At 41.6% G+C, this 25,136-nt stretch overlaps 1 protein-coding gene across 8 annotated transcripts in view; it reads left to right on the top strand.

Annotated features, from left to right (window-relative positions):
* The window catches only part of HPCAL1 (hippocalcin like 1), a 1,733,702-nt gene extending 1,731,229 nt beyond the window's left edge, over nucleotides 1–2,473 (top strand). For all 8 annotated transcript variants that reach the window (XM_078647808.1, XM_078647811.1, XM_078647806.1 and 5 more), the window contains one exon: nucleotides 1,310–2,473. In XM_078647808.1, coding sequence (XP_078503934.1) covers nucleotides 1,310–1,407 — 98 coding nt within the window. In that variant the 3' untranslated portion in view covers nucleotides 1,408–2,473. The remainder of the gene's footprint in view (nucleotides 1–1,309) is intronic.
* The last annotated feature ends 22,663 nt before the right edge of the window (nucleotides 2,474–25,136 follow it).

The following is a 25,136-nucleotide window of genomic DNA, read 5'->3' as shown; positions in this document are numbered from 1 at the left end:
TTGTTATGTTTATACTAGACATTGCTGTGCAACGTCTTTGTCCTGAAGATGGTCCGACGGATCTACTTGACCAGCATGGACCGAAACGTCGACGCTTAACACCTGACATGCAATACACTGTATAATTCACTGTGCAAATTGATTTGTGAATTTCTATGTGTAATTACTTACTTTGTTGTGGTTTAGAGTACGTAGCCACACATTTTGCTGTAGGTGTATGTAGACTAGCATTTAGTTTACATGTTATGTTAGTCTGTCTGTTGCCAGTTTTTGAAAAAATCTAAATTGCATAATCAATAATCAAAAATATAATCAAAAATAAAGTGAATATAATCAAAAATAAAGTGAATATATTTTTGATATAAACCCTCGGGTCACTCTATTGATTTGTGGGATCACTCATGTGACACTGATAAATATAAAGTGGTTGTTGTGAATGACTCCTACCTGGACCTATATTATGAAAGCGCCCCAGAGAAGCAACAGGCTTGTGCATATGGTATTTATGGCCCTGGTTCCCTTTGGTGCTGTGGAAGAGGCTACAGACGCTTTTGCAACTCCTTCTCTAATATGGCACCAGTGCAATCGCAAGGAGCCAATCCCTCATTTGCATGCGGGAGTGCCATCATGGAAATGTTGGGACTGTTTTTGATTTTTCCCCGCACAATATCAAAGACGCTTGTGCAATAGCAAAGTAGCTGTCATGTGGTACACTGATTTTGTGTCACATAGAAGGTGGCACACAGTCAGTTCCTCCTGTTGGGAGCTGCTGGGAGGGGCTTCTCAGGGGTACCAGGCATCACCCTGTAAGCCAGTATAATTGTTTACAGCACCCACCTGCAGGGGGGATCCCTGCTTCCCTTTTAATTGTGAGGACCACCTTTCCCTAAAGTGCTGTTCAGAGTGAAGACATGAGTTTGGGCCTGCAATGCAAACAGAGCATGTACTGTAATAGCATGCACTGTCAGTCTGCACCCAGTGTACCTAGTTAAGGGTGTGCTGCAGCACATGAGACAGTATATCCTCTCTGTTATACGGCCTAGAGGTGCACGAAAACACCTTCATGAATCGGACTTTGTCTCGTTGACAGTCACTCGTGTATATATATATATATATATATATAAATATATATATCTTGTTGCAGTGGCATAAATCACTTTCAGGTAGTTTCTTTCTGCTTAGATTTCTAGAGGCTAAAATGTTTATTCAGTAACCATTTGTATTAAATCCTAACCAACCATTCTGTTTCTTTTTCTCATTGAATAGTTCCACACAGTGATTGACACCCTGTTTCCTTTTCCCTCTTTAGGTAAACTTTCCTTGGAAGAATTTATTAAAGGTGCCAAGAGTGATCCTTCGATTGTGCGATTGTTACAGTGTGATCCAAGCAGTGCAAGTCAATTCTAATACAGCCCACTCCTAGGGACAGTTGCAATGAAAACTCTGGCTTGTCATTCAAGCGCCGCTTGCAAATGGATGCCTTCTAACCAATTCCTCATCTATTAGTGGATTCTATTACATTTCCAGATCGCTGTTCATGTATCATGGTGAAGAGAACATAGTGCTTCTTTCATTATCCAATGCAGCATTCCCTCGGTAGCTTCATTCTCCAGTCTCCTGATGTCGCAGGCCTGTACATCCAGTGTATTTGAAGGGTTTGTTTACATGCAGGCATAAGCAGTTCAATTTTCAGGTGAAACCTCAGACCACTTACGGATGTATTCTATTGTAATCGCTCGAGGAGACACTAGGCAGGACTTTTTCAAAAAAAAATCAGTGAGCTGGTAGGTAGTCTTTTTGAAACTAAGATGACTATGTAAGAAATATGAAATATGTGGAGTTAAAAGAGGAAATGTTATCATTCCTGGGCATGGTTCATATGTGTTTTACTTTGAGGAAAATTGCTTGCACTTATCTAATTAAATGTTCCGTTCTGTTTCTAATATACACTAAAATATATACATATGTTTGCATACATATATACGTAGATGGGTATGTATATATGGCGAAACAGTGTGTAGTCTTATTTGAAGTAGCTGTTAAACTCTTTAGAGGTCTTTGATTCTTTGTAACTTGATTAAAGATTAGTCTGTGATATTTATTCTCTCAGTATCTAGTTGTTTTTAGGAGGAAGGCATGACTAGCTGTTCATGAAGTTGTTACACAATATTTAATCACTGAATGCAAACAATTGTTAAGTCCTTTTTACTGTTTTGTTGGTCCAGACTTTGTCCAAGAGTACATGGAATAATCATCATTTTGTATTTTCTTTGTACGGTTCAACTTGTGTGGTTGCAATATTAAAGTGCTGGAATGAGCTACTGAATGAATCACAAAGCTGTTGTCAACAACTTTGCTATGCCCCAGGCTATTTTGCTGTCAAAATGTTAATACATCTTGCGCATTCCAGTGTTACTTTATATCTGATTAATGCCAAGAATATTAATTTAAATAAAATACCTTTCCTTGTCTAGATCCTTTATTTTTTTCTGATCTCTTAAAATGACAGAAGTAGCTCATGGCTGTTTTACCTCTATTACTCAATGTGTGTGTGTGCTGTCCTCATGGTCATCCGGCAGAAGTTAGTGTATGAATGATCCTTTCTTACATTGATTGGGTTTGAAGCCACATTTGCAGTCATGCATTCTTTTCCAGGCCATGGACTTACTGAATCAAGCCACATAGTGTTATAATGTGTCTTTCATGGATGTGACACAGTGGTGGCTGGTGAGGGGGGTGCTGGGAATCCTGTAAGGCTGCACGCCTAACCTAGCTGTTCCCCGCCCAACTGCAGGATGCTGTGGATTTCAACGATTCAGGGAGAGCTGTTTGGATTTTCTTCTCGATTGCAATACTTCCTTTTAAAAAACTATGGGGCATATTACCAACAACTAGCGATAATTATCGCTATGTTGGCTTAGCGGCAATATTTTTATCGCCGTGCTGCGGCGATTTTTATCGCTTAGGAACCTTGCTATTATCAAGGTTTATCTCCTAAGCGATAAAAATCGGCCGAAATGCTTGAATATTGCTGAAAAGTCAGCGATATTCATGCATTACCGAGCTAATGCTCTTAGCCATGTTATCCACCTACCATTGGATAACATGGCTAAGAACTGCTCAGGGGCAGGTGTTAGCTTTTGGAGATATTCGCGCTTAGCGCGAATATCTCCAAAAGTTGGTAATAGGAGATAGCGATGTTAGCGACTGTTTCCAGTCGCTAACATCTTGGCACGCCCACTTTGCATGTCATTAGTGATAAATTCCACTGACATGCAAAGCGGGGCCCAAGATGGTCGCTATCTACTACTAGCTGTCGCTAACTGGTGTTAGCGACAGCTAGGTAATAGGGAGATCATTTTATCTCTGCTTTCTTGGCTTTTAAAGCTAAAAAAGCGGGGATAAACCCCCTTGATAATATGCCCCTATGTTTTTCGCTCAAACCTCCTCCTCTGAATGTTTGAAAAAGTAGGATGTGTCCCTTTGGACCTTTATGCTACAGTGCCTGCGGCCTTTCCTCAGCCAGCATCCCACTAGAGTAACCTGGCCTGTTAAGAGAGACGGGCAAGGACCTACAACAGCTCTGGAATAGTGTGGCCCACCACACAGCCACTGCAATATTGCCTGATTCTCCTGTTTTTAAAATGTTTAGTCTCCTGGAGTCTACATTGTATCCCTATGAAAAGCCACAGTTGATACAATATTGCCACTGACGCTTTGCTTCTCTGTTACACTAGCTGGGAGAGTGTACATTATTATTGCCCCTGGTCCAAGCTTGCTGCCATTATGACATGTGCAAGCTTTTCTGGACAATATATTGTCCTCATATTCAGTGGATAAGGAGGTACCTTATTTACCGTGGCAAATTACATATGTGATAACGTGGAGGGAGGCAGAGGAGTTATCCGTATATGGAGTTGGTATTGAGTGTTTACCGAGTGATGGCGGTACCCCTGATTGTGCTCTTCATTGATTAGGCTAACAAGCTAAGGGAGGCAGATGAGCTGCTTATAATAATAGGATTCTCGTGGTCCCACTACTGTCCTCTTCTCAGTCATGTTATTGCTATTTCCCTGACCTTTCTGATTTATCTTACTAAGTCATAAAGTGTTTGGTGCAGTCTAAATAAAGCCCCCTAACAAACTGTTTAGGCCTATTAAAGGAAGCAAAATAATTCAGTCTACACAAGGCTCCCGATTAAATCATAAAAAGCAGAACCTGCAAAGCATCAATCCCTGATCGAGTTAAAGTCTGTCTTATTTTCAACCCGCTCCTCCCTTTCTGATACCCTAGAATTAGCGGAGATAGGGAAAAATTCTTCACAACCCAATCCAGTACACAATACAATGCAAGAACAGAAATATTTATGGAACTCCTCTGTTAAGGTGGCAAGCTTAAAGGACAAAGAAGGGAAACAAAGAGCAAGAAAATAAGTGCTATGTGGTACGTCTGAGGGAGAGTCCTCTTACTGTTGACAAGAGGACTAGTTCTGTTCCAGCAGAACTGGTTTCAGATCAGCAGGACTCATTATTAGACTGTAATTCCGCTAAATAACCGGTGCATTATCCAGTGTTTAATCATGGAAACGTGATGAAAGTTGCTGCTAGTTTCCACACGGTCAGTGGATTTATCAGAAATAAATTTTGTTGAGCAAATGATGATGTCAGCAACACCGGGTGTGTGAGATACACTAGGAATGCATCAGAAAGTGCCTGGCGAAGATAAACCCAACTGAATGCGGGGAAGAATCTGGGTCCCTCAGTAAACATAGGTGCTGGAGGTAGGGGTGCCCTCAATATACCCTTGCTGCAGTTCAGAATGTGAGGGAGCAATAAAGATGCCTATAAATGTTTCCTTGTCTTAGAGGTCAAATGTCAGGCTCTGTCTTTTGACAAATTGCTGCTTATTCTTTTAACATGGAGGTCGGCGTTTTCGCCTGACTGGAAAATGAGAGGGTTGTGTAATGTAAACTATGTGACAATTTCGCTGAGTGTGAAATGAAGGGCTGTGGGTAAGTGTTCTTTTTAACACAACAAACATTCAAATGTACAAATATATATTAGAAGTAGGAAAAGCACAAATGAGACATTCTTTTGAAATTTGTAAGTGTGATAGAAACAAATATTTTAAAAAGATTAAAACAAATCAAGACACTTTACCTGGTGAAACAGATGATTTAGAAATTAAGAGCTACAGGCACAAATCCTGTAATCTGCTGATCTTAAAGTGTAATGAACAAAACGTTTCCATGTTTTTTCAGAAACATCAGCTACTCAAGCTTTGTTAGCTGAATTCTAGCAAGCTGATTTCTCAACAGAAAAATAATGGAAGGCTGCCCTAATTTATGGTAATGCACATTTGTACTTGTATGCAGGGAATTTTAGCATGTGTAAACTATATAAACTTGATGTACAATTGTGCCTTAAGAATATATTGGCAGAGATAGGGGGTGATGGAGGGAGTTGGGAGGAAGAATATGGAAAAGTCAGACGGGAGACCACCAGTTGATGCAATACCTTTTTCAAGAAGGTGGGGTGATGCTTCTTTAGTGGGATGAGTGGCGCAATCAGAGCACTGTGGGGCAGATTTACAAGCCCCTTGTGTCACTTTTGCACCGTTGTTGCATCACCTTTGTAACGCAGCGACGGTGTGAAAGTCGCGGCCCATTTACAACGTGACGCATCTAGGGAGATGCGTCATGTTGTAAAGCCCTGCATGACATTATACCTGCGTCAGGTATAATGTATGCAGGGTAGGCGTTCCCATGCAGGAAAGCCTCGTAAAAGTGATGCAGTGAAATCTACAAGATTTCACTGCGTGACTTTTAGGACGCCACTGCGTCAAAACCTTCCGCATGCTTGAAGCAGGCGTAAGGAGTGACGCAGTGTATTGGGAATAGGCCACAACACGCATTGCTGGAGTTGCGCCATGCTTGCGACATGACTCCAGCGATTCGTGACTTTTCCATCAACAGATAGGTCAGAATTTCTGACGCATCTGTCAATCCTTGTGCCATGGTGCGCCGTATTGTAAATACGGCGCATCCATGGTGACGCAAGGGTTTTGCATGGTGGCGGAGCGAAAGTGACGCATCTCTACAGATGCGTCACTTTCTTGTAAATCTGCCCCTGTGGTTTTGTTTTTTTCTTTATATTAATATGGGGTAGTTTAGGGCCTGGATAAATGTAAGCAGTAAACACAATGGGGTCTTGCTGGTTTGGTGGTTTTGAAGTGCAAAATGGGAATGCAGAATGCGCTCTTCTGTATTTTATTATTTGTAATAACTTTTCTCACTGTTTCTGATTTGTTTATTACTAAGATAATTCCTAAGTCACATTATAAATCTTAATGTAAATGATGTATATAATAAGGGTAATTGCAACTTTGGAATGGTTAAAGAATAGCAACCCCACAGTAATAATTTTTTACGTTGTTTTGTCTGTAATCGGAAACAAAAAAAGTATCTGTTCCCAGCTGTAAGAATTCAATGTATCATTATCTGTGATGGCTACTTGTGGGGCTGGTATTCTTGGTAATAAGAAAAACACAGACAAGACGTTGGTGTGCCCAGAGTGGATGGTTTCAGGAGTGAGGTGGTTACGACCCTGAACAGAATAACAGGCCTCAATATGATCAAATCCATTAAAACATGTCTGCTAAGTATGTGGCCAAAAAGCAAGCACTGCAAAATGAGGTCAAGAATTTGGACGTTGGGTGCTGTCCTTGTGAAAAGGTAAATTGCTAATCCTCGGGGCCAGAAAGTTGAAAACAATACTAACAGCGTGGCGTCTTGCTGATAAACAGCACATAAAACAACCGACCGCCTTGAGGGCCAAGAGGTTGAATACATGCAGTGCTTAATTTGTAAATTAACAAGTGTAGGTGCTGAAGATGTTGCCAAGGAGGCCACAGCTCACTTCTTCCTCCGGTGAGCCCCACTTTCAACACTGCCTCAGTCTCTATCTTCTAACCCTGATCTGTTGTCTGTCCCCTAAGTCTTTGCTCTAAGAGTCTATCCTCTCACCTCTCTAATTGTTTTCTATCATCTTTGTAACACCTGGTGTGTTACCTTATTCCCTGCATTTCTGATTTGCCCTCTATTCATTTTACCCCCAACCTTTTTCCTCTTCACTTTTATCCATGCTGTGCTCTCTCTCCCCTCGATCTAGGCTCTTTACTATCACTCTTCTAGCAGTGATTAGCTGTGTCTCCGTTTTATCATTTGTCTGCTTTTTTTCCTCTATCCTGTCCTCTACATTCTTTCATTCTATCTTTTCTCTTCTTAATGCTCTCTTATTCACATCATGGCTGCTCTCTCTTTGTATCTGATTTGCTCTACTTTTCTTCTACTTAGCTCCGTCTTACCTCTCTCCTCTCCTGTTGTTTCTTTCTCCTCTTTACTCCTGCTATAACACTGCTGCTGCCTGTGACCCCTGTCATCAGCCTGAACATGTCCCAGCTATTTTGAACTCTGCATTTTCCTTTTGTCTTTCCTAAAGAAGAGGAAGATGACATGCGTTTTACTTTCTTACCTACACCAAGTGCAAAAGCAAAATGTACACCAAATGAAAATGCTTTTTGACATATATTAATCAGTGCAGTATAACTGGGTTATTTGCAGAACAGGTAGCTGCTCGAGCACAGCGGGTGATGTCACTACTAGTGCTGCCTGTAATTAGTAGGTCCAGGGATGGCGACAGCATCGGCATCCACTGCTCAGCTTGCTGTGACGCTGGCTGCTACAGCACAGGCATTATCCCAGCAGTAATGCTGCCGGTAAGTATGGCTGTGGTGCCTACTGGAATCACGCACGCTCAGCAATTACCATGCTGGGGTGAAGCGCACAGATTCAACAGTTGACGCCATGGCGCACAAAAGTTGTGTTGGGCCACAGCCGCATCGAGCACGTTGAGGATAGCAGCAATGCAGGGTTGCCGGATATGCTACTCTGGCTACGCAACAAGTGGAAAGTCCACACTTACTTTCATTTATTCTTCCTCAAGAGCCCTTACTCCCAAGCTCCAAATGCGCTCTTGCAGCTTCCTTGCTTCAACTCCGTCATGAGCCAGCCCCCAGGTACAATTATTCAATGGGAAGTTTAGGCTCAGGCAGTGGCAGGATACAGCAGACTAGGGGAATAGAATGCAAGCCATAGTTTGGCGATGACTTCTTGTATTTGTGATCAGCGTGACGACATCATCACTAACGTGATGATACACAATCATGCCTGCCTGGACAGGTGTATGCCGGCCTGCCTATGAACATTTACCAGCCAGTCACCATGCAATGTATGTTATTCTTTTTATTGCTACTTTGGCTACACAGCAAGTGGAAAATCCACCCTTACTTTTGTTTATTCTTCCTCAAGAGCCCTCACTCCCAAGTTGCAAATGCGCTCTCGCAGCTTCCTTGCCTAAACTCCGTCATGAGCCAGCCCCCAGCTACAATTATTCAATGGGAGGCTTAGGCTCGGATGTATGACGGTACAACGCGTACCGTTTCAATGCGTGCCTTTACATCGCGTCTTTAACAACGCAAGTCGTTACAACGACTTGCATTGTTGGGCGCGGATAGTGAATAGTATAATTTACTATTCTAACACCAGTCCCCGTGGATATTAGGGAAGGTGTTGGAATAGTAAATATACTATTCTTTATCCTTTAGCGCCCTCCAGCGCAAGTCGTGGTTACGACTTGCGTTGTAAAGGACACGTCATAAGAGTACTGTGGGGTAACATCCGCGTTGAAAAGGATGTTCCCCCTTAGGCTCAGGCAGTGGCAGGGTTCAGCAAACTCGGGGAATAGAATGCAGAACATAGTTTGCTGATGACTTCATGGATTTGTGATCGGCGTGATGACATCATCACTAACGTGGTGAAACACAATCATGCCTGCCTGGACAGGCGTATGCTGGCCCGTCTATGAACATGTACCAGCCAGTCACCATGCAATGTATGTTATTCTTTTTATTTTGAATTTGAAACAATTAATATTGAGACCACCACCTGCAGGGTCAGAAATTGTAGCCACGGCCCTGTGAAAGAAGTGCCGGTGCTGAGCACCTGCTCAAATTAAGCACTGAATACATGTCATAAATATTGTCTATACAAGATGTGTTGGAGCTTCCTTTTACCTGTGAATTGTACTATGTAATTTTTGTTTGTTTTTAAATTGTCATGATTTTAAGTAATCGAACAATAAACAATGTAGAAGGAACTATGTAATGTGTAATATGAATCTGAATTATTGTGGCAGAGCTGAAACCGATGGGTGATTGTATAGCAGGTGACCCCTCTTGTTTATAAGAATTAGACTGCCAACTAGACTAATTAACTGGCTGGGTTGTATAGGCCCAGACACTGGGCTTCATTCGTCTAATCCTGCATGGACGCAATCCAAGCCTAAAACTAATAAAGTGTTCCAGAATGGTATGACAGCTCTGAGCTTGGTTGATCCATGCATAGAGCTTATCAGACAAATCGACTATACTCTTGCTTCGCATAATTATTATTGTTTAATGTCTTCCTTATTCACAGGTGCCCAAGTGACACATGTAGTGGTGCCCTTCTCAGACCATTCTTTTATTCTACTCAAATCTGAAGTTGTTTAAAAAATGCTATTCTAAATAGACGGGGACTAAATCAAACTCTCCTGCAGAACCAATGAAATATTTTTTTATTGACTGAAAGTTAAGATATAATCATTGTTATGCTAAATAATAATACTGAGTGGCCTTCAGTAGTGTGGAAAGCATTCAATGGTTCAATATGAGCACAATTCATTATTCAGACACTCTGTTCCTTTTCCAAAACAAGTTAATGCTGGCAGAATAATTACATTCTGAAATCCCTTCTCCAGAGACGCTAGCTGAGTTAGATGCCCCACAAATGACAATAAATGAACATTTGATGCGAAAAGCCATAATCCACAAGCACACATATAAGGCACAACTTTGAGGCAGTAGACGATACAGAACATTCTGGCCTTGCAAAAAAGGGAAAAAATCAGTGAAAATCTAGTAACTTCAATTAGTCATCATACAGAAACGAGAACTGTAGTTCATGGTCAAGATATAATTTCTTCTATATTTCTTCAAATTTATCAGTCAAATTTACGAATGAGGCTATTCTCAGTTCAAAGAGAAGTGCAGTACTTCCCCCCCCCTCTTTTTTCACCTTCTTTTGATGAATAATATCGACCTTCTGAACCAGTCTCTATATCTGAGGTCAAAAATGCTAAATCACAATTGTCTAGTGCTAAAGCCCCCAGGAAGACAAGTTTCCTGTGCAATTTTAAAAGAGCACCCAGTATTGGTTGGTCCCCCCCTTTACACACCTTATTTTCTTTATGTATTTCTTCATTAATAGTTCCAAGTAAAATACAATACTGACACTAACTGGGCGGTGGTTGTCACTGTCCAAACGTAGGATACAATAATGACATTTATACCATGCCGCTTTCCGTATTATTACAAGGAACCCCTCCGACATCCCCCTCAATCCCTTCCTCCACTCATCAGCATATCTCCACAGATACAACCATAGGAGCCTGTAATAGTTCTACACATTCTACCAAATCCACATCTTATGCAGGCAATCATCTAGTTCAACAGAATGGGAACATCTTATTACCCCTTTAGTCAGTAGAATGTGCCTGGAATTCGGAATCGGGGGCCTGTGTCAAGGCCAGTAACATTGCAATCCAAGCCAACAAGACCTCCTGAGCACTCTCATCTCATCTAGTCTTCAAGTGTGACTCCTCTACTCCCACCCATTCCACCATAGCCACAAGTGTCACCAGGGTGTGTGGGGGTTTTGGTACCTCTAGAAAAGTGGGCCACAGTTGCCGGGCCATTGCAGCTTACTTAGTAAATTACAAGAACTGTCTGTGTCCTAAATTAAATGCCACAATAACCAGAAATCCAGTTCACGGGCAAAAGGTGCCCTTCAAAAACATGTTTCACTACCCTCTCCCAAATTCGCCCCATCAATCGAACGAAGTACGGAAGGTCTCCGGGTATACCCCCACCTCGCATCAGGAGGGCCTCCAGTTTTGGTCACCTTGAATACCCACCATTAGGGACCGTTCCCAATTGGGATGCCCGTTCAGCCAATGTATTCCATGTTACAATTGAGCTGCACAATAAAAGAGATCAAGATCCGGGACCTCCATCCCATTTTATTCCACTTGCCCCTCAGGGTTTACAACCCTACTCTACACCCTTTGCTCTGCCACAGTAAATTCAATAGTAAATTGTCGAACTCTACAAAGACTATCAGCAAAAGTTAATAAAAGCCGTTTTGCAGTATGTAAAGACACTGTGGCAGTGCCACCATTTTATATAAGAGCTATTCTGCCCTTCAGGGAAAGGCATAGCGTGGCTCAAAACTTAATAGTAGGCCATAGATTTTCTAGCACTCTGCCCATTTTACAACCATAGAACTGGGACTGATCACAGGTAATATTAATGCCTAGGTATTTCACACCCTCCACCGACCAGGGCAAGTCAGCTTTTGTTAAGTGAGCCAGAGGACAATTTCCCTGCAGCCCCAGTGGCAACAGGATCGACAGTTCCCAAAACGTGGACACTACAGCCAGGAGTATCGGGGTCGACACATCCGGTTGTCGAGGGTAAACCATAGCATCATTCACGTGCAAAGAGACTGTGTGTTCCGTCGGTCCCTCGAGATGCCCCAACCCTTAAGTGAATAGCAAAGTCTGCAGGCCAGAGGCTCCATCGCCATGGTGAAGAGCAACGGGGGACAGAGGGAATCCCATTCTGGTGCCCGCTTTAGAAGGATCTCCATCGACACATGCTGTCCTGTTCGCACACTCACCACTGGGCTTGTTGTACAATCTGAACCCATTTAATACAACGGGGACTCATCCCCATTCGTGGCAGTAGCAACCATAGTTATTCCCATGACACTGAGTCAAAGGCTTGCTCAATGTCCAAAAAAGCAAGCATGCAGTTGGCTTTGTATGTCTGGTGAGTGCAAAACATGTGCCAACCAGCCCAAGTTATGCTGGGTGTTTCTATGAGGAATGAAACCGGATTGATCCTCATGGATCAACTGTGGTAAACACGTAAGCAGACGGTGTGCCAAAAGGTGACTCAGGGTCTTGAAGTCAACATTTAAGATATAAATGGCTCTATAAGACTCCAACTCAAAAGGGTCCTTACCCTGCTTTCAGAAGGATTCCCCTATCGAATGCTTCCACACAAACCTCCAATAGCTTATTTATCAAGGATTGGGGGTAGCTCTTATTGAATTCTGTCGGTAAGCCATCACTTCCCATGTCTTTGCAGGTTTCATGGCCTGCACAGCTCCCCACAGCTCGCCACAGCTCCTGACTGGAGGTTGGAGCCTCCAGCTCTTCCCTCACCAGAGTTCCAGAGTGCAGATCAGAAGTGCCTCTAAGTAGTCTGATAGCTCTTGTGAGAGTGCTGTCCTCTGAGATGTCATATACATCCTCTGGAAGTGATCCTCAAGTGGCACATTTTGCCTGACCCATCAACAAAAGCTAAGATAGGATGCGGTGCGACCTCAGCTCTTATCATACGTGCCAACATTCTACCTGCCTTGTCCCCTTCCAGGTACCACTGTTGTCTCACTGTCTTTCTAGTGTACTTTTCCAATTGGGCCCCAAGGTCACAAGCCTTCACTTTTTTGGGGCCTCCAGTCTGTCTGTGCAGAGGGGTTCATCGGAAGTGCATCCCCCCAACCTAACCAGTTCCCCCTCCTGTTGCGTAATATCGTCTTCCAGGATGCGTTTTACCCCCACCACCGTGTCCATACACCCCCTTATCACCACCTTGATGGCATCCCACGTCACCACTCTGCTTCAGCTGTCCCCAGTTATCATCAAAATACTGTGCAAGAGCAGTAGAGACCACTTCCCGGAACACCGGTTCCAATAAGGCTTCGGCATTAGGTCTCCATAGTGGGACCCTGGGCGGACGTCTGTCTATGGAGTATGTGAGCATCAGAGGTGCATGACCTGAAATATATCTGGCCATATTGAACATCCAGTACTCTAGAAGTGGTCAGGGATTGAACAAAAAAGTAATCAAGGCGGCTGTGAGCGCCCGCAGCTGGAGTGTAGCAAGAAAACTCTTGTGTGTTGGGGTGGCATTGACGCCAGATGTCACCAACTGTTAACTAATCTGTACCTGAGGCAGGGTGCCTGTACTATGGGTTTGACACCCTCATGCAGCAGAGACCTATCCATTGCCCCATCCACCGCACAATTTGGACCGCCCACCAGTATGACCTCAGTGTCCGAGGACACCTTTAGTGCTTTTACCACCGATCCCCAAAATTCCCCATCATCTGAGTTTGGTGCATACATATTAACCAGACATAGGTCATTAGCATCCAGCACCCTTACAAGGATACCATAGCGCCCCTCTATATCCCTGAGAACCTGAGGGGGGTTAAATGGGACCCTGGAGCCACCCATATCAAGGCATCCCATGCATATCCCGAGTAGGAGGTGGCAAATAGCGGTCCTCTCCAGTGCCTTTTCAATTTGACAATATCCCCCATGTGTGCGTTTTCTGCAAAAGTGAAATCCCTACCCCATATCTCTTAAGAAATCTCAGTACCCTATTGCGTTTTCTGAAGGTAATTTAGCCCCCTGACATTCCATGTTATAACATTTATATTTCGTTCTCATGTCATCCGTACACCCACCCCAAAGGGCAGCCCCCCTTCTTGAGGTGTTAGTGGAGTCCTCCAAGTCTGTATGTAGCACTTCTTATCTGTGGAAAATCCACCCCACCCCAACTACGAACTAAACTGCCATTGAAACAGATATGGCATGGAAACAAACTCTGCAAAAAAAACTGTCTCCCACATCCACCCCTCCCCTACGGGCAGTAGACAACATCTCCCTCCTCCACTTAAACATATTGAATAGTGTGTAGAGGTTATATTAACTCCTTAATGAAATATGATTGCTATAGTTGTGAAAGTACTTTTTGGAATGAAAATTTGTCCAGCTACAAAGTTTGTAATTTCACTTTTTCCATACCTTTGTCGTGACAACGTAGACCTAAATTCTAAACTGCAGTTTAGACAGGTCATAACTTGATTGGCGGTTTTGCTTACATTTTCAAAGGCCACAGCTTTACACCATGGTAACATCAAGTAGAGGAATTGGTCCGAAATTATTTCAGTGCTAGAGGTGAATTCACAATGTTCACAGTTATGGTTCCATTTATAAGTGAAACCAAGTAATTCATTGATATTCACACCCCTTCCTTTAATAGTCCTAGCATTAACACTAAAAATTCTTGAGCATCCTACTAAACATTTTGAGAAAACACTACTAATCCAGTACAGTTCTCTACTTTTTAGACCTCTCTGCAGCTCTGGTGGTGGTAACATGCCTGTCTTTGTCTCCAAACAGACTATAGCCTGATATGGATTTATACTTTGGGTAAGAATTAGCTCATACACATTTAAAACCTTGAAGTGGTTCTGGAATGGGAACCAGTACTAACCTCTTACGCACAGCTCTTGCAGGCATTTTATTATCCTCCAATTTATTATAACAGTACTTACATATAACTTGCCATGTGGACTAGTCAATGCATTCCTCTGCTAATAAGTACACAGCAAACCTCTTCCAGTTATTATTATTTTCTTTTTAAAAACAAGTCAACAGTCCATGTTTGAATCTTGTAGTGAGTGTGTCAACAACATACACAAACATGCTCTGTTTTTCAGAGCACCCTGTGTTAAATTTTGCAATCGCTTCTTCAAAAATATCTACTATAATACCTGTGTCCTATTCTGCAACTCCTCCTGTTATCAACTCTTCACTATCTGTAGGGTCCTGTTCTGGACAAAAGAAATTAAACTGCACATCCTAACAAACTTTTTCTACCTCTGCTGGAGTACCATGCAAAAGTGTTCTATTCATCCCTCCTAAACATAAAGCAGGAGTTTTGACATAGTACAGCCTCATAGATAAAGGTTGTATTGTTGAGAGGTGTGCAGCTAACATCCTGAAATGATGAAAGGTGCTTTGGCACTCTTTCTTTAATAGACAAGCTAATGAGTGTCCCCCAAAATGTGTATGCTTTCTAACCTTGCAAAGATGCACTCTTTGTAAAGTACTTATTTTGTGTTTTAAACTTTGCCTTGGAAAGATACGTCGAAATGTTCTTAATATATTAATGGATTGCTGACGAATACTACAAACACTAGTACACTTCCACATGTATACAGGGCCTAACTACGCCTTCCCAGTACCTTATCTGCAATAACTGGTTCTACATTTCTTGATACCATCACCTCTTTTACTATAGAGTGCCATTCTTCATTACATAACACCTTCCTCTTACATCAATAGCATGAACTAATGTGTTATCATGGAGATAGCTTTCTTCATTAAAGAAAGGACAGTAGTATTCATTCTCCATGAAAAACTGTACAAAAGTTACTTCTAATCACTAATCTTTTCTTCTGGTTTTGTTTCCTCATGTACAACACCGTTTTTTCAAGAGTCCTCATTCTTTTTATAATCAAAATGAAAATCTTCCTCTTCAAAACAATGGCTTTATCAACTACTCCCTCAACTCCTTCTTTCTGTCTCAAACTTGGGTTTGTGGTTGAGTACATCAGTACTTCCTGGGTGTTTGAATGAGGGCACAGGTAGTGCCTATGTGATTTCCTTAGGATACAGGTAGTGTCTCAATGATTCCCTGAGTATGTGGAATATTTGTGGGTCAATCCATATCTTCATAGTTACTACCGGCATATATGCATGAGTATATCCTACTATTTGGGGGTTTGGATGAGTGCATAAGCAGTGCCTGAATTATTAGATAAGTGCATGACAAATGCCTCAATAATTCAATACATGCATAGATAGTGGTTGGCTCATTAAATGAGTGCAACTTTAGTGTTTGGATGATTTCAGGAGTGCATGCATAGTATAAAGATGATTTATAGAGTGCCTCGATAGTGCATCTGTGATTGTTTAAGTGCATGCATACCACCTGACAGATTAGATAAGCGAATGAGTAGTGTTTCAGTGATTGGATGAGTATATGGCTGCTGCCCATGTGTTTTTGTTTGAGTGAACAGATAGGGCCTGGGTGATTAGATAAGTATATGGGTAGTGTTTGGATAATTGAATGATGGCATCATTAGTGCCTCGCTGATTAGATGAGTACATGACTAGTGTCTAAGTGATTGCATAAGTTCATTGTTAAAGCTTAAATGATTGGATGAAAGCAAGTATATTACTGGGGTGCAGCAGTATTACCTCAGTAATTCAATGAGTGCATAGGTGCTGAATGGGTAATAGGTTCACTACAATGGTACTGCCTGCCTAATTGGATGAGTGTATGGGTTGTGCCTCAGTATTTTGATGAGTGCTTGGATTGTAAGTGGGTTTTTGGATGAGTGCATGAGTTGTTTCTGGGTGTTTGAATGACTGCATAGATACAGCCCTGGTGATTGTATAAATGAATGGTTACTGCCTGGGTGATTGAATGAATGCATGGGTAGTGCCTGCAAAGTTCAATGACTACATAGTTAGTGCCTGCGTGATTGGAAGAGTGCATGAGTAGTACCTGGGTGATTGAATAAGTGTGTGGATAGGGCTTGAGTGATTTGATGACTGCCTGAGTAGTGGCTGGGTGACAGGATGAGTCCCCGAGTAGTGCCTGGCTGGCTATGAAAGTACCTCCTTTGCTGTTACATTCAGAAAAGTTGTCACTATATCTGTCACTCATTGTTTAAGTCATTCTGTCAGTATCAAACTATTTTAGTGTATCTATCCTTTTCTAATAAGCTATGTCTGAGTGAAGTCTACATATCACACTTGATATATAATTGCATACAGTGCTGTCACACACCATACATTGCTCTGTTACTCAGCGTATACATGCAACAGCAACTTTCTAAAACTGAAAAAAACAATTTTGACTTTTTCAAAGCATAAAAACGTTTCTTAATGGCATACCTACTTTAATTCTCAAATATTTCATGTATCTTTCAAACATATATTCAACATTTCTCAAAGCAAAGTTGCACACCAAGTGAAGCTAGCATATGAACCCGCAAAAGCCAGTCTGTACTATTAATTCTCCCCAATTGTAAACACACCATGTGTAAAGAAATACACCACCGTCAGCATATACATGAAATTTTCAACAGCCTTAAAGAACATAGATCACCATATAAACATAGATGTGATTTCATAATAGATATACACCTTCATGCCATTTTTTCCAAAATATATAGTTCTCTACCTCTTTAAGGAAACTCATGAGTCTCATCGTTACATGCATAAACCATATCTCACCATCTAAACATATGCAAACCGGTCATATAAGTTAAAAAGCATATTGACAAACACTTCCTAATACATACCTAACAATTATTACTACTTTAACATTCATATACAGATGCAGCATATTTTCTTATCTTTTATTCATGACTACACTACTCCTGTTTAATAATGTGACTAAAAGGACTAGACTTTCCAGAAGGCAAGTAGATATGTTTGTTCAGCACATGATGCTTAGACATTTAAAACATTGTCATTTTTTAAGGCATTGCTCAGTGTAACTTTCAACAGTACTAACATCTTAAACACATGATTTCTGCCAGATATAGTTCATCTGATACATTTTGTTTCATATCACTGTGATACTCTTTTTTTTAAATTAAACTCCCATATACATCTTCATTGCTAATGCACATTTTTAAACAATTAAAACATCATGTACATACCAGTGAATTGAGTTCATACATTATATTGTTGCTGTACCACATTCTGATTAGTTTTGCACAATTAGGATTTGTAAAAACTAAACACAAGAATGGTACATCACGCTCATACAAAACAACTATAACATGGCAACCTCTCCAACTTTCCACTCTATGATCATGTGATAGGCAGCAAATTAAATCATGTCTTTTCATTTTAGACTACTCTATCTCCATTTGTGACTGGTAAGCATCTGTTAACCCTTTCCCTCTCTTTCCAAAAGAGATTCCGGTCTATGAGTTTTCACAATGTTTTCAAGAGTGAGTCCAAACATATATTTACATTCAGCTTTTTAAAATGTCAATACTGCAGAACAGTTTATTGCATAGTCCTGAATTAGAAATTAAAGTTTATCATTACTTAAATTGTGTCATAACTGCTCAACTTAAAAAATAAAATGTTCTGTCTCTTTAACACCCACCCCTCCCAATACACTATTAGCTCAGTGTACCTAGCAACCCAGTGGAACCAGTAGGTCACAAGTTCACTGCAAATTCTAGAAGGAACATGCTACTTCCACATGGGATATAGCAGGTGGGATTTACTGCACAGATTCAAAAGCATATCCATATCAGTATTACATTTCGTTTTTTTTTCAAACAACAGCCAATAATAGGACCTCTTGCTAATGCATCCAACACCCTACCTAATTTTATTCACTTACATGCTCACAGCATCCAATGAAATATATCTTTAAAAAAAACTGCATTTTAACTACTTTTCATTTGGAAAACTACTAACCCGGGGCGCAATACTACGCTCCACCCACGGAGTGTACGTAGTGTTGCCTACTTCGCACTTTGCAAAGAAGGCGTAGTAGGCAACACTACGCACGCTCCGTGGACGGAGCGAAGTTGCCCGCCACCCGCCTCCATCCCGCCCTCTTCTACATGGTTCTATTACTTTAAAATACATTTTAAAGTACATTAAAGCACTTACCGTCTATGCAGCGTTCCGGGGCTCCCTCTTCAGATGACACGGTGAGTTCTTCTATCCAAATGCGCATGCACAGGCGCCCGCGCATGCGCATTTCTCGCAAGAAATGTGCATGCTCTGGCGCTCGCACATGCGCATTTGGCTAGAAGAACTCGGCGCGTCATCTGATGATGGAGCCCCGGGACGCTGCAGCATAGACGGTAAGTGCTTTAATGTACTTTAAAATGTATTTTAAAGTAATAGAACCATGGAAAAGAGGGTGGCGGGTGGCACGTAGTGGGACTACGCGAAGTGTGTGAGTGGGCGTAGCGCCCTCCCCACTTCACAAAGCTTATCGTAGCCCCACTACGCTCACTACGCCCACCGTTAAAAACTACCTCATTCAGCTCCAGCCTTCTCCTGACTGCTATTGCTCCTTCACTTCAAAATGCTTAGCGTGTGGCTTGTAGACACAGCTATGTTAATTGGGCTAAGAAGGCTCCAAAAAAGAGAGGTATTGACAGGGACTTGGGTTTGGCAAATGTGGAGATTACTTGGTTTGGCCAGAGAGGATAAACGTTTCTTCAGTTGCTGGCTTTGATTAAAACCATTGCGGATTGCCGAGATCCTCACCTCATGATTGTGCACTGTGGTGGCACATTGACTGGGGTAAGGGAGGAAATCCTAATGAAAGATACCTTTGCAGAAATGATGCCGCTTTTCCCTCACACTGTCTTGGTGTACGCTAATATATGCTAAATCCAGAAATGGAAGAGGTCAAATCAATTCTGTCCACAGATTAACAAAGCCAGGAAACATGTTAATAAAACTGTTTCCGCATTCCCCAGAGACCATAACATGGACTCGATCTATAAGAACAACCTGCATTTTGACTTGCATGGAATTTAGAAAAATGATGGAGTGCATTTTACAAATGAAAGCAACAGGGTGTTTCTGAGTAACCTGAAACTGTGCATCCAGTCTTGTGTAGTTGTCATATGCACACAATCAACACAAAGATTTTCCAGAGCCTCCCTAGTACCCCAAATATTGTTCTTTTTTTAAATACAGATCCTTTGTATTCTTTTTTGAGAATCTACACGATGACATCGCAATGGTTGCGAATAAGTTGTGAAATTGCAAGAAAAGCAGACATTCAACGGCCACCTCCACATGCAAAAAATCTATTCTAAACTGTTGTGAACGTATCTAGGACCCTATTTAAATATTCCTGATTTATGCCCTTATGTTGTTATAACAAATCATATCCTTATAAAGGCATAAGAATCATATCCATATTTAGTCATAGCCAATGCAGTCCAAATACGGCAAGGCTACTCCCATAGACTCCTAGAAAGCACAACGCGTTCTTAAACAAACCAAGCCTCCAGCAGCCCGGGAATTCCCCCTGCTTCTGTATTGATTTGTCCTAGAACTCCTGGAGTCTTAAAAAGAACTGCGAGTTCTTAGTGACGTCTTATGTCCAACCTTACGTCAAACTCGGCACCTTCCAGGTATAAATATACCAACAGCTGCCCTAGCAAAAAAAACGGTGGTTTGGAGCAGATCAGCTATCTACTTGCCCGACGACCTGCTGAGGCAAGTGCCGAAGGAAGCTGACCCTCCCATTGACGCACTGAGAGAGATGCTGTCTTTTCTCCTGCCGAGAAATCCAGCTCCAGTGTTTCCAGTCACCCTTGCAGGTTGCTGGGAGATCGAGTCCTGAGAACGAGATACAAGACCTCCTTCATTATATAAACAAGGTATGGAGCTGATTAGACCCTTAGAGAATTCTTGATTCAGATTCTTGGCAATAACTATCTTAACTTACACTGCAGCTCACTTACTCCTTCCCACATACTAGGCTTAGGTTAGGTACACCGGGGTAGGCGTATCTTAGAAGCACCAGTTGAGTACGTTTAGTCAATAATTTTATATATGTATATATTTTATCTATTTTGAACATGGTATGGCTTAGAAACCGTACCATGCTTTTATAGTATTATTTCATAATACTCCTTTACTGTACGCACTTTACTTTATGACAAGTATTGCAATTGTGGCAACTCACTTCTCTTGCATGAGAAAGAAGACTGTTCAATAAATAACCACTTTTATTGAAATCGCCTGTCTCTCTATTTCTCTGCGCTTCTGGTGAAACTAAGTATGCACGATTGACTGAGTGAAATAGTTATCTATTGTTTCCGCGACTCTGGAGATATACTCCTTATGCTGGAGGGAGCAAAGTTGTCATGTTTATGCGGTTGTCCGAAACTAATCCCTTCTTGTCTATTCAAGGAAGTTAACACCTTCTTGTTTACTTGAGAAAGTTTCTAGTGATCTCTGAGCTAGCTGGCATTCATAATTAAGTCTAACATATTCAATAGAGACTTAGTCGACCTCAGTCCTACGTCTAAACTATCGTTTATGTTATTCCAATGCGCAGAGCCTATTGGGAATATAGGAACTACACTACAAAACATTGCACTACACATACTACAGTATACATGCTTCTTTAAAAAACATGTTTAAACTCATGTTTTTGCACTAAGTTTCTTTAAAAATGATCTTTAAAACCTATTTTCCGTTTTCGCTGTTATTCATGGCATCACAGTGACATTGTGTACTGCAACGATTTCACCTCTTTCATAAAGTGTAGACACATATATGCACAAGTATTATAAAATTTTTGGCGCTAGGGGTTTATTACTGTACAGTTCAAACTCATGTTTTTCTAGTGAGTTTGTATAAACCCCATCTCTGAAACCAATTTTCCACTTTAGCAGTGACATCGGGAGTTGCGATGATGTCGGTACCCACGATCACCGCAAATATGATGTGAAAACACAAAAGCAGGAACTCAATAGTTACCACCACATTAAAGAATTACAACTATATAATTCATTCTAACCATCACACTAGATAAACCACTATCAAAATAACTCAAAATTACTCCACAGGAGTCAAATTACTTCAAAATTAGATGGCTGAATGTTTGTAACATTTGTTATGCCTATCATGTACTGTTTATAACCTCACATAGGGCATCACTGATGACATGCTCTATGACATTATTTATGACATCACAGATAACATTTCAAATTACATCAATGATAACATCACCAATGACATTACTGATGACATTACCCAAGCTTCGTTTTCCAGCATATTGCTATATAAATTGATATGGCTTTACATGTAGCATAGTTCACATTAACAATCAACCACGGATATATGGAAAACCCTCATTGAGTACTTTGTTAAATCTCTATACAACTGTTTGGAGAAAGCTAAAATAATGAATGCAAATTCCAAAACAAATGTCCTTCTACGGACAGTTTTTTATCTGTATCAAACTCCTGACACACACTGAACCTACATTAAGAAATGAAGTTGATATCAGTAGAGAACTGAGTGCTTTCAACAGTGCTTACTCTATAGAGAGAGTTTACTTTATACCACACTGTTTGCAAATACTGAAACTTGCATATGAAATACACCACAGACTATTAAAAAATATCTACTAAGACCGTTTTAAAATGACAACAGATATTTTAATTACACCTAACTATAACGTTATATTAACCTTTGGTTTTCTGTCAATAAATAATAAAAAATATATATAAATATATATCCAATTATATATTTAATCAAGTATGCGGATATCAATAGGGCGCAGTTGCTGAGGGTAATAGCCACCATTTATGAGGAGTTGGAATCAGTGGAAGACAACGAGGAAAAGAAAAAGTTGACGGAGGAAATGAATGCCAGGCTTAAGAAAGAAGAAACCAAGATAATGGAAAGGAAAACGTACAAATTCCAACGTGATCGCAATGATTACGAGTTGGGACACATTTTTACTTTTTCCAAAAAATATGATGTCCTCCGGGGACCAAAAACCAAACCACAAGGTAGTTTCAAAACAACAACAAGAAACAAAGACCAAACCGATTCCACCGGGGCAAGTGAATCTGACTCTGACCTCTGAGGAGCGGAGGGACAGATTCATGTCCCGAAGCAGTCACCTGGAGAAGAAATATCTTTTTCATGCCAGGAACGGATGCAGTCGCTCCGGCCGCGCACGCAAAAAAAATGCAAAGAAGGCGCGCCAATGTCAAACGCAGGCAGAGGCAACGTGCAAGGAAGAGGGGCATCGTACAAGAAAAGAGGCAGAGGCCAATGGTCAGCCAAGAAGTATTAACTAGTAAGTTAAACATTGTGAATCTGACTTCGGTGCAACTGTCCAAGGATGAGGAAGATATCCTTAAATTGGGCTTGTCCTATGCTCCACACACCAATATGAATTACGCCACCACCAGATTAGATGTTTATAAGGCAGTACGTAAGTTGAAACTTCGGAAATTCCATTTAATGAAAACCAACGCAAACGTAAATAAGCTGATTGAAAAAAGGATGGGTATATCACAGCATCCGGATCTATAGTGCCCAGTGGCATAGCAGAATTATGGGAGACTGAGGGAGCCGGCTATGATGAAGCAAGAGTATATGAGCAAAGTGAGACTCAAATATTTATTTATTTATTTATTATAAGTTTTGTACAGCGCTAGCTGGACACGAGGGTATCAGAGCGCTTCACATCAGGTAAAACAAAGTGCCTTGATGGCGAAGAAAGTTTGATAGCTGTACAGTTCAAGAGGATAACATAACAACAAGAACATACAGATCATAATGACTACAAGAGTTCAGGTGTCCTCCAGGAAGAGGGCTTTGAGTAAAGTCTTGAATGTAGGGAAGTGGGATGTCATTCTGCTGTGGGAGGGGATGGCGTTCCATATCCTGGGAGCATTACCTGCAAAGCATTTGCTTAGAGTTTTGCGTTTTCGCGATTTCAACGGGATGAGACGAAGTGTGTTGGAGCTTCTGAGGGTCCTGGATTGGCCAGCCCTTTTGAGTTTCGCAGCCAGGTATTCTGGTTTGCCTGTGTGGAGGGCTTTGTGTGTAAGGCATGCTGTTCGAAAGTTTGCTCGTTGTTCAATAGGGAGCCATTTCAGATCCTTGAGCGCCGGGGAAGTGTGGTCGAATTTCTTGGTTCCTGTGACCATTCTAGCCGCGGCATTGAGGGTGGTTTTCAGGGGGCCAAGGTGTGATTTGGCTGAGCCGGTCAGGGTTGCGATTCCATAGTCAATTCTGGAGAGCACCAGAGCTTGAGTGGCCTGTTGGAGGTCCTTGGGAGGCAGGAATGGTTTTATTTTGTAGAGAAGTTTCAGATTGAGGAAAGCGCTTTTGGCGGAGTTAGCAATGTGTTTTTTCAAGTTTAGTTTGGGGTCTAAGGTGATTCCTAGGGATTTGACCGAGTCTTTTGGCTTGAGGGTGACATTGATGGCGTCGATGGCTTTGAGCCATTCTTCAATTTGGGGGTTTTCGTCTCTGTTGGAGATGAGAAGAACTTCAGTTTTTTCTTGATTGAGCTTTAAGTGATTTTGTGAAAGCCATTGTTGAACGTCTTTGAGCGTGTCGTTAAGTTTGAGAATGTCATCCATACAGGTGGTTTCCAGATAGAGTTGTGTGTCATCAGCGTGGAGGTGGAAGGGGATGTTTGAATTCCTGAGTATTGTGGTTAGCGGTTCCATGTAGATATTGAAGAGTTGGGGGAGAGTACTGACCCTTGAGGGACACCTCTGCTGACGGGTAGGGGGTCGGATTCAAAGTTTTAGATTTTTACTCTTTGGTAGCGATTGTGTATAAAGAAGGAGAACCAATTCAATACCGTCAGTTCCAGGCCTGCTCTGTCTTGAAGGGCTTTTAGGAGCAGTGTGTGATCAACAGTATCAAAGGCGGCCGAAAGGTCAAAGAGAATGAGAAGGCAGCATTGGTCAGAGTCAAGTGATTTGTGAAGATCATCTATGACATTGAGGATGGCAGTTTCAGTGCTGCATCCTTTCCTGAAACCCGATTGGTGGGGGTCAAGGAGCTTGATGTTCTCTAAGTGTTGGGTTAGCTGTAGGAGCACACATTTTTCTAGTGTTTTGGATAACAGAGGGAGATTTGACACAGGTCTAAAGTTGTTCATATCTTCTGTTTCTAACCCTGGTTTTTTTAGTAACGGCGTGACTTGGCCGACCTTGAGGCAGTCTGGGATGGTTCCTGAGCTCAGCGAGCTGTTGATGATTTTGCACCAGATTGGAGCTAGGGTGTGTTTCAGGGCTTTGGTCAAGTTTATAGGAAGCTGGTCCAGGGAGTGGGATGACGGTTTGGCGTTGGAGATCAGGTTGATGATCTCTGTTTCCTGAATCGGCGTGAAGACGGACCATTGAGTGGGTGGGATCGATAAGGTGGTGTCAGTCAATATTGGGGTGATGTTCTCCTTGGGAAAAGAAGGGGCAGTGCTGAGAGAAAGGTCGATCTTGATGATTTTTTCGTTAAAAAAGTTGGCGAAGTTGTCGCATTGTTTTTTGGAGGCCACTGAGA

This window comes from Lissotriton helveticus, chromosome 6 (assembly GCF_964261635.1).
Source record: "Lissotriton helveticus chromosome 6, aLisHel1.1, whole genome shotgun sequence".
In the NCBI taxonomy this organism is placed as follows: domain Eukaryota; kingdom Metazoa; phylum Chordata; class Amphibia; order Caudata; family Salamandridae; genus Lissotriton; species Lissotriton helveticus.
The sequence above is the reverse complement of the archived record's forward strand: the minus strand, read 5'-3'. Positions and strand labels throughout refer to the sequence as shown.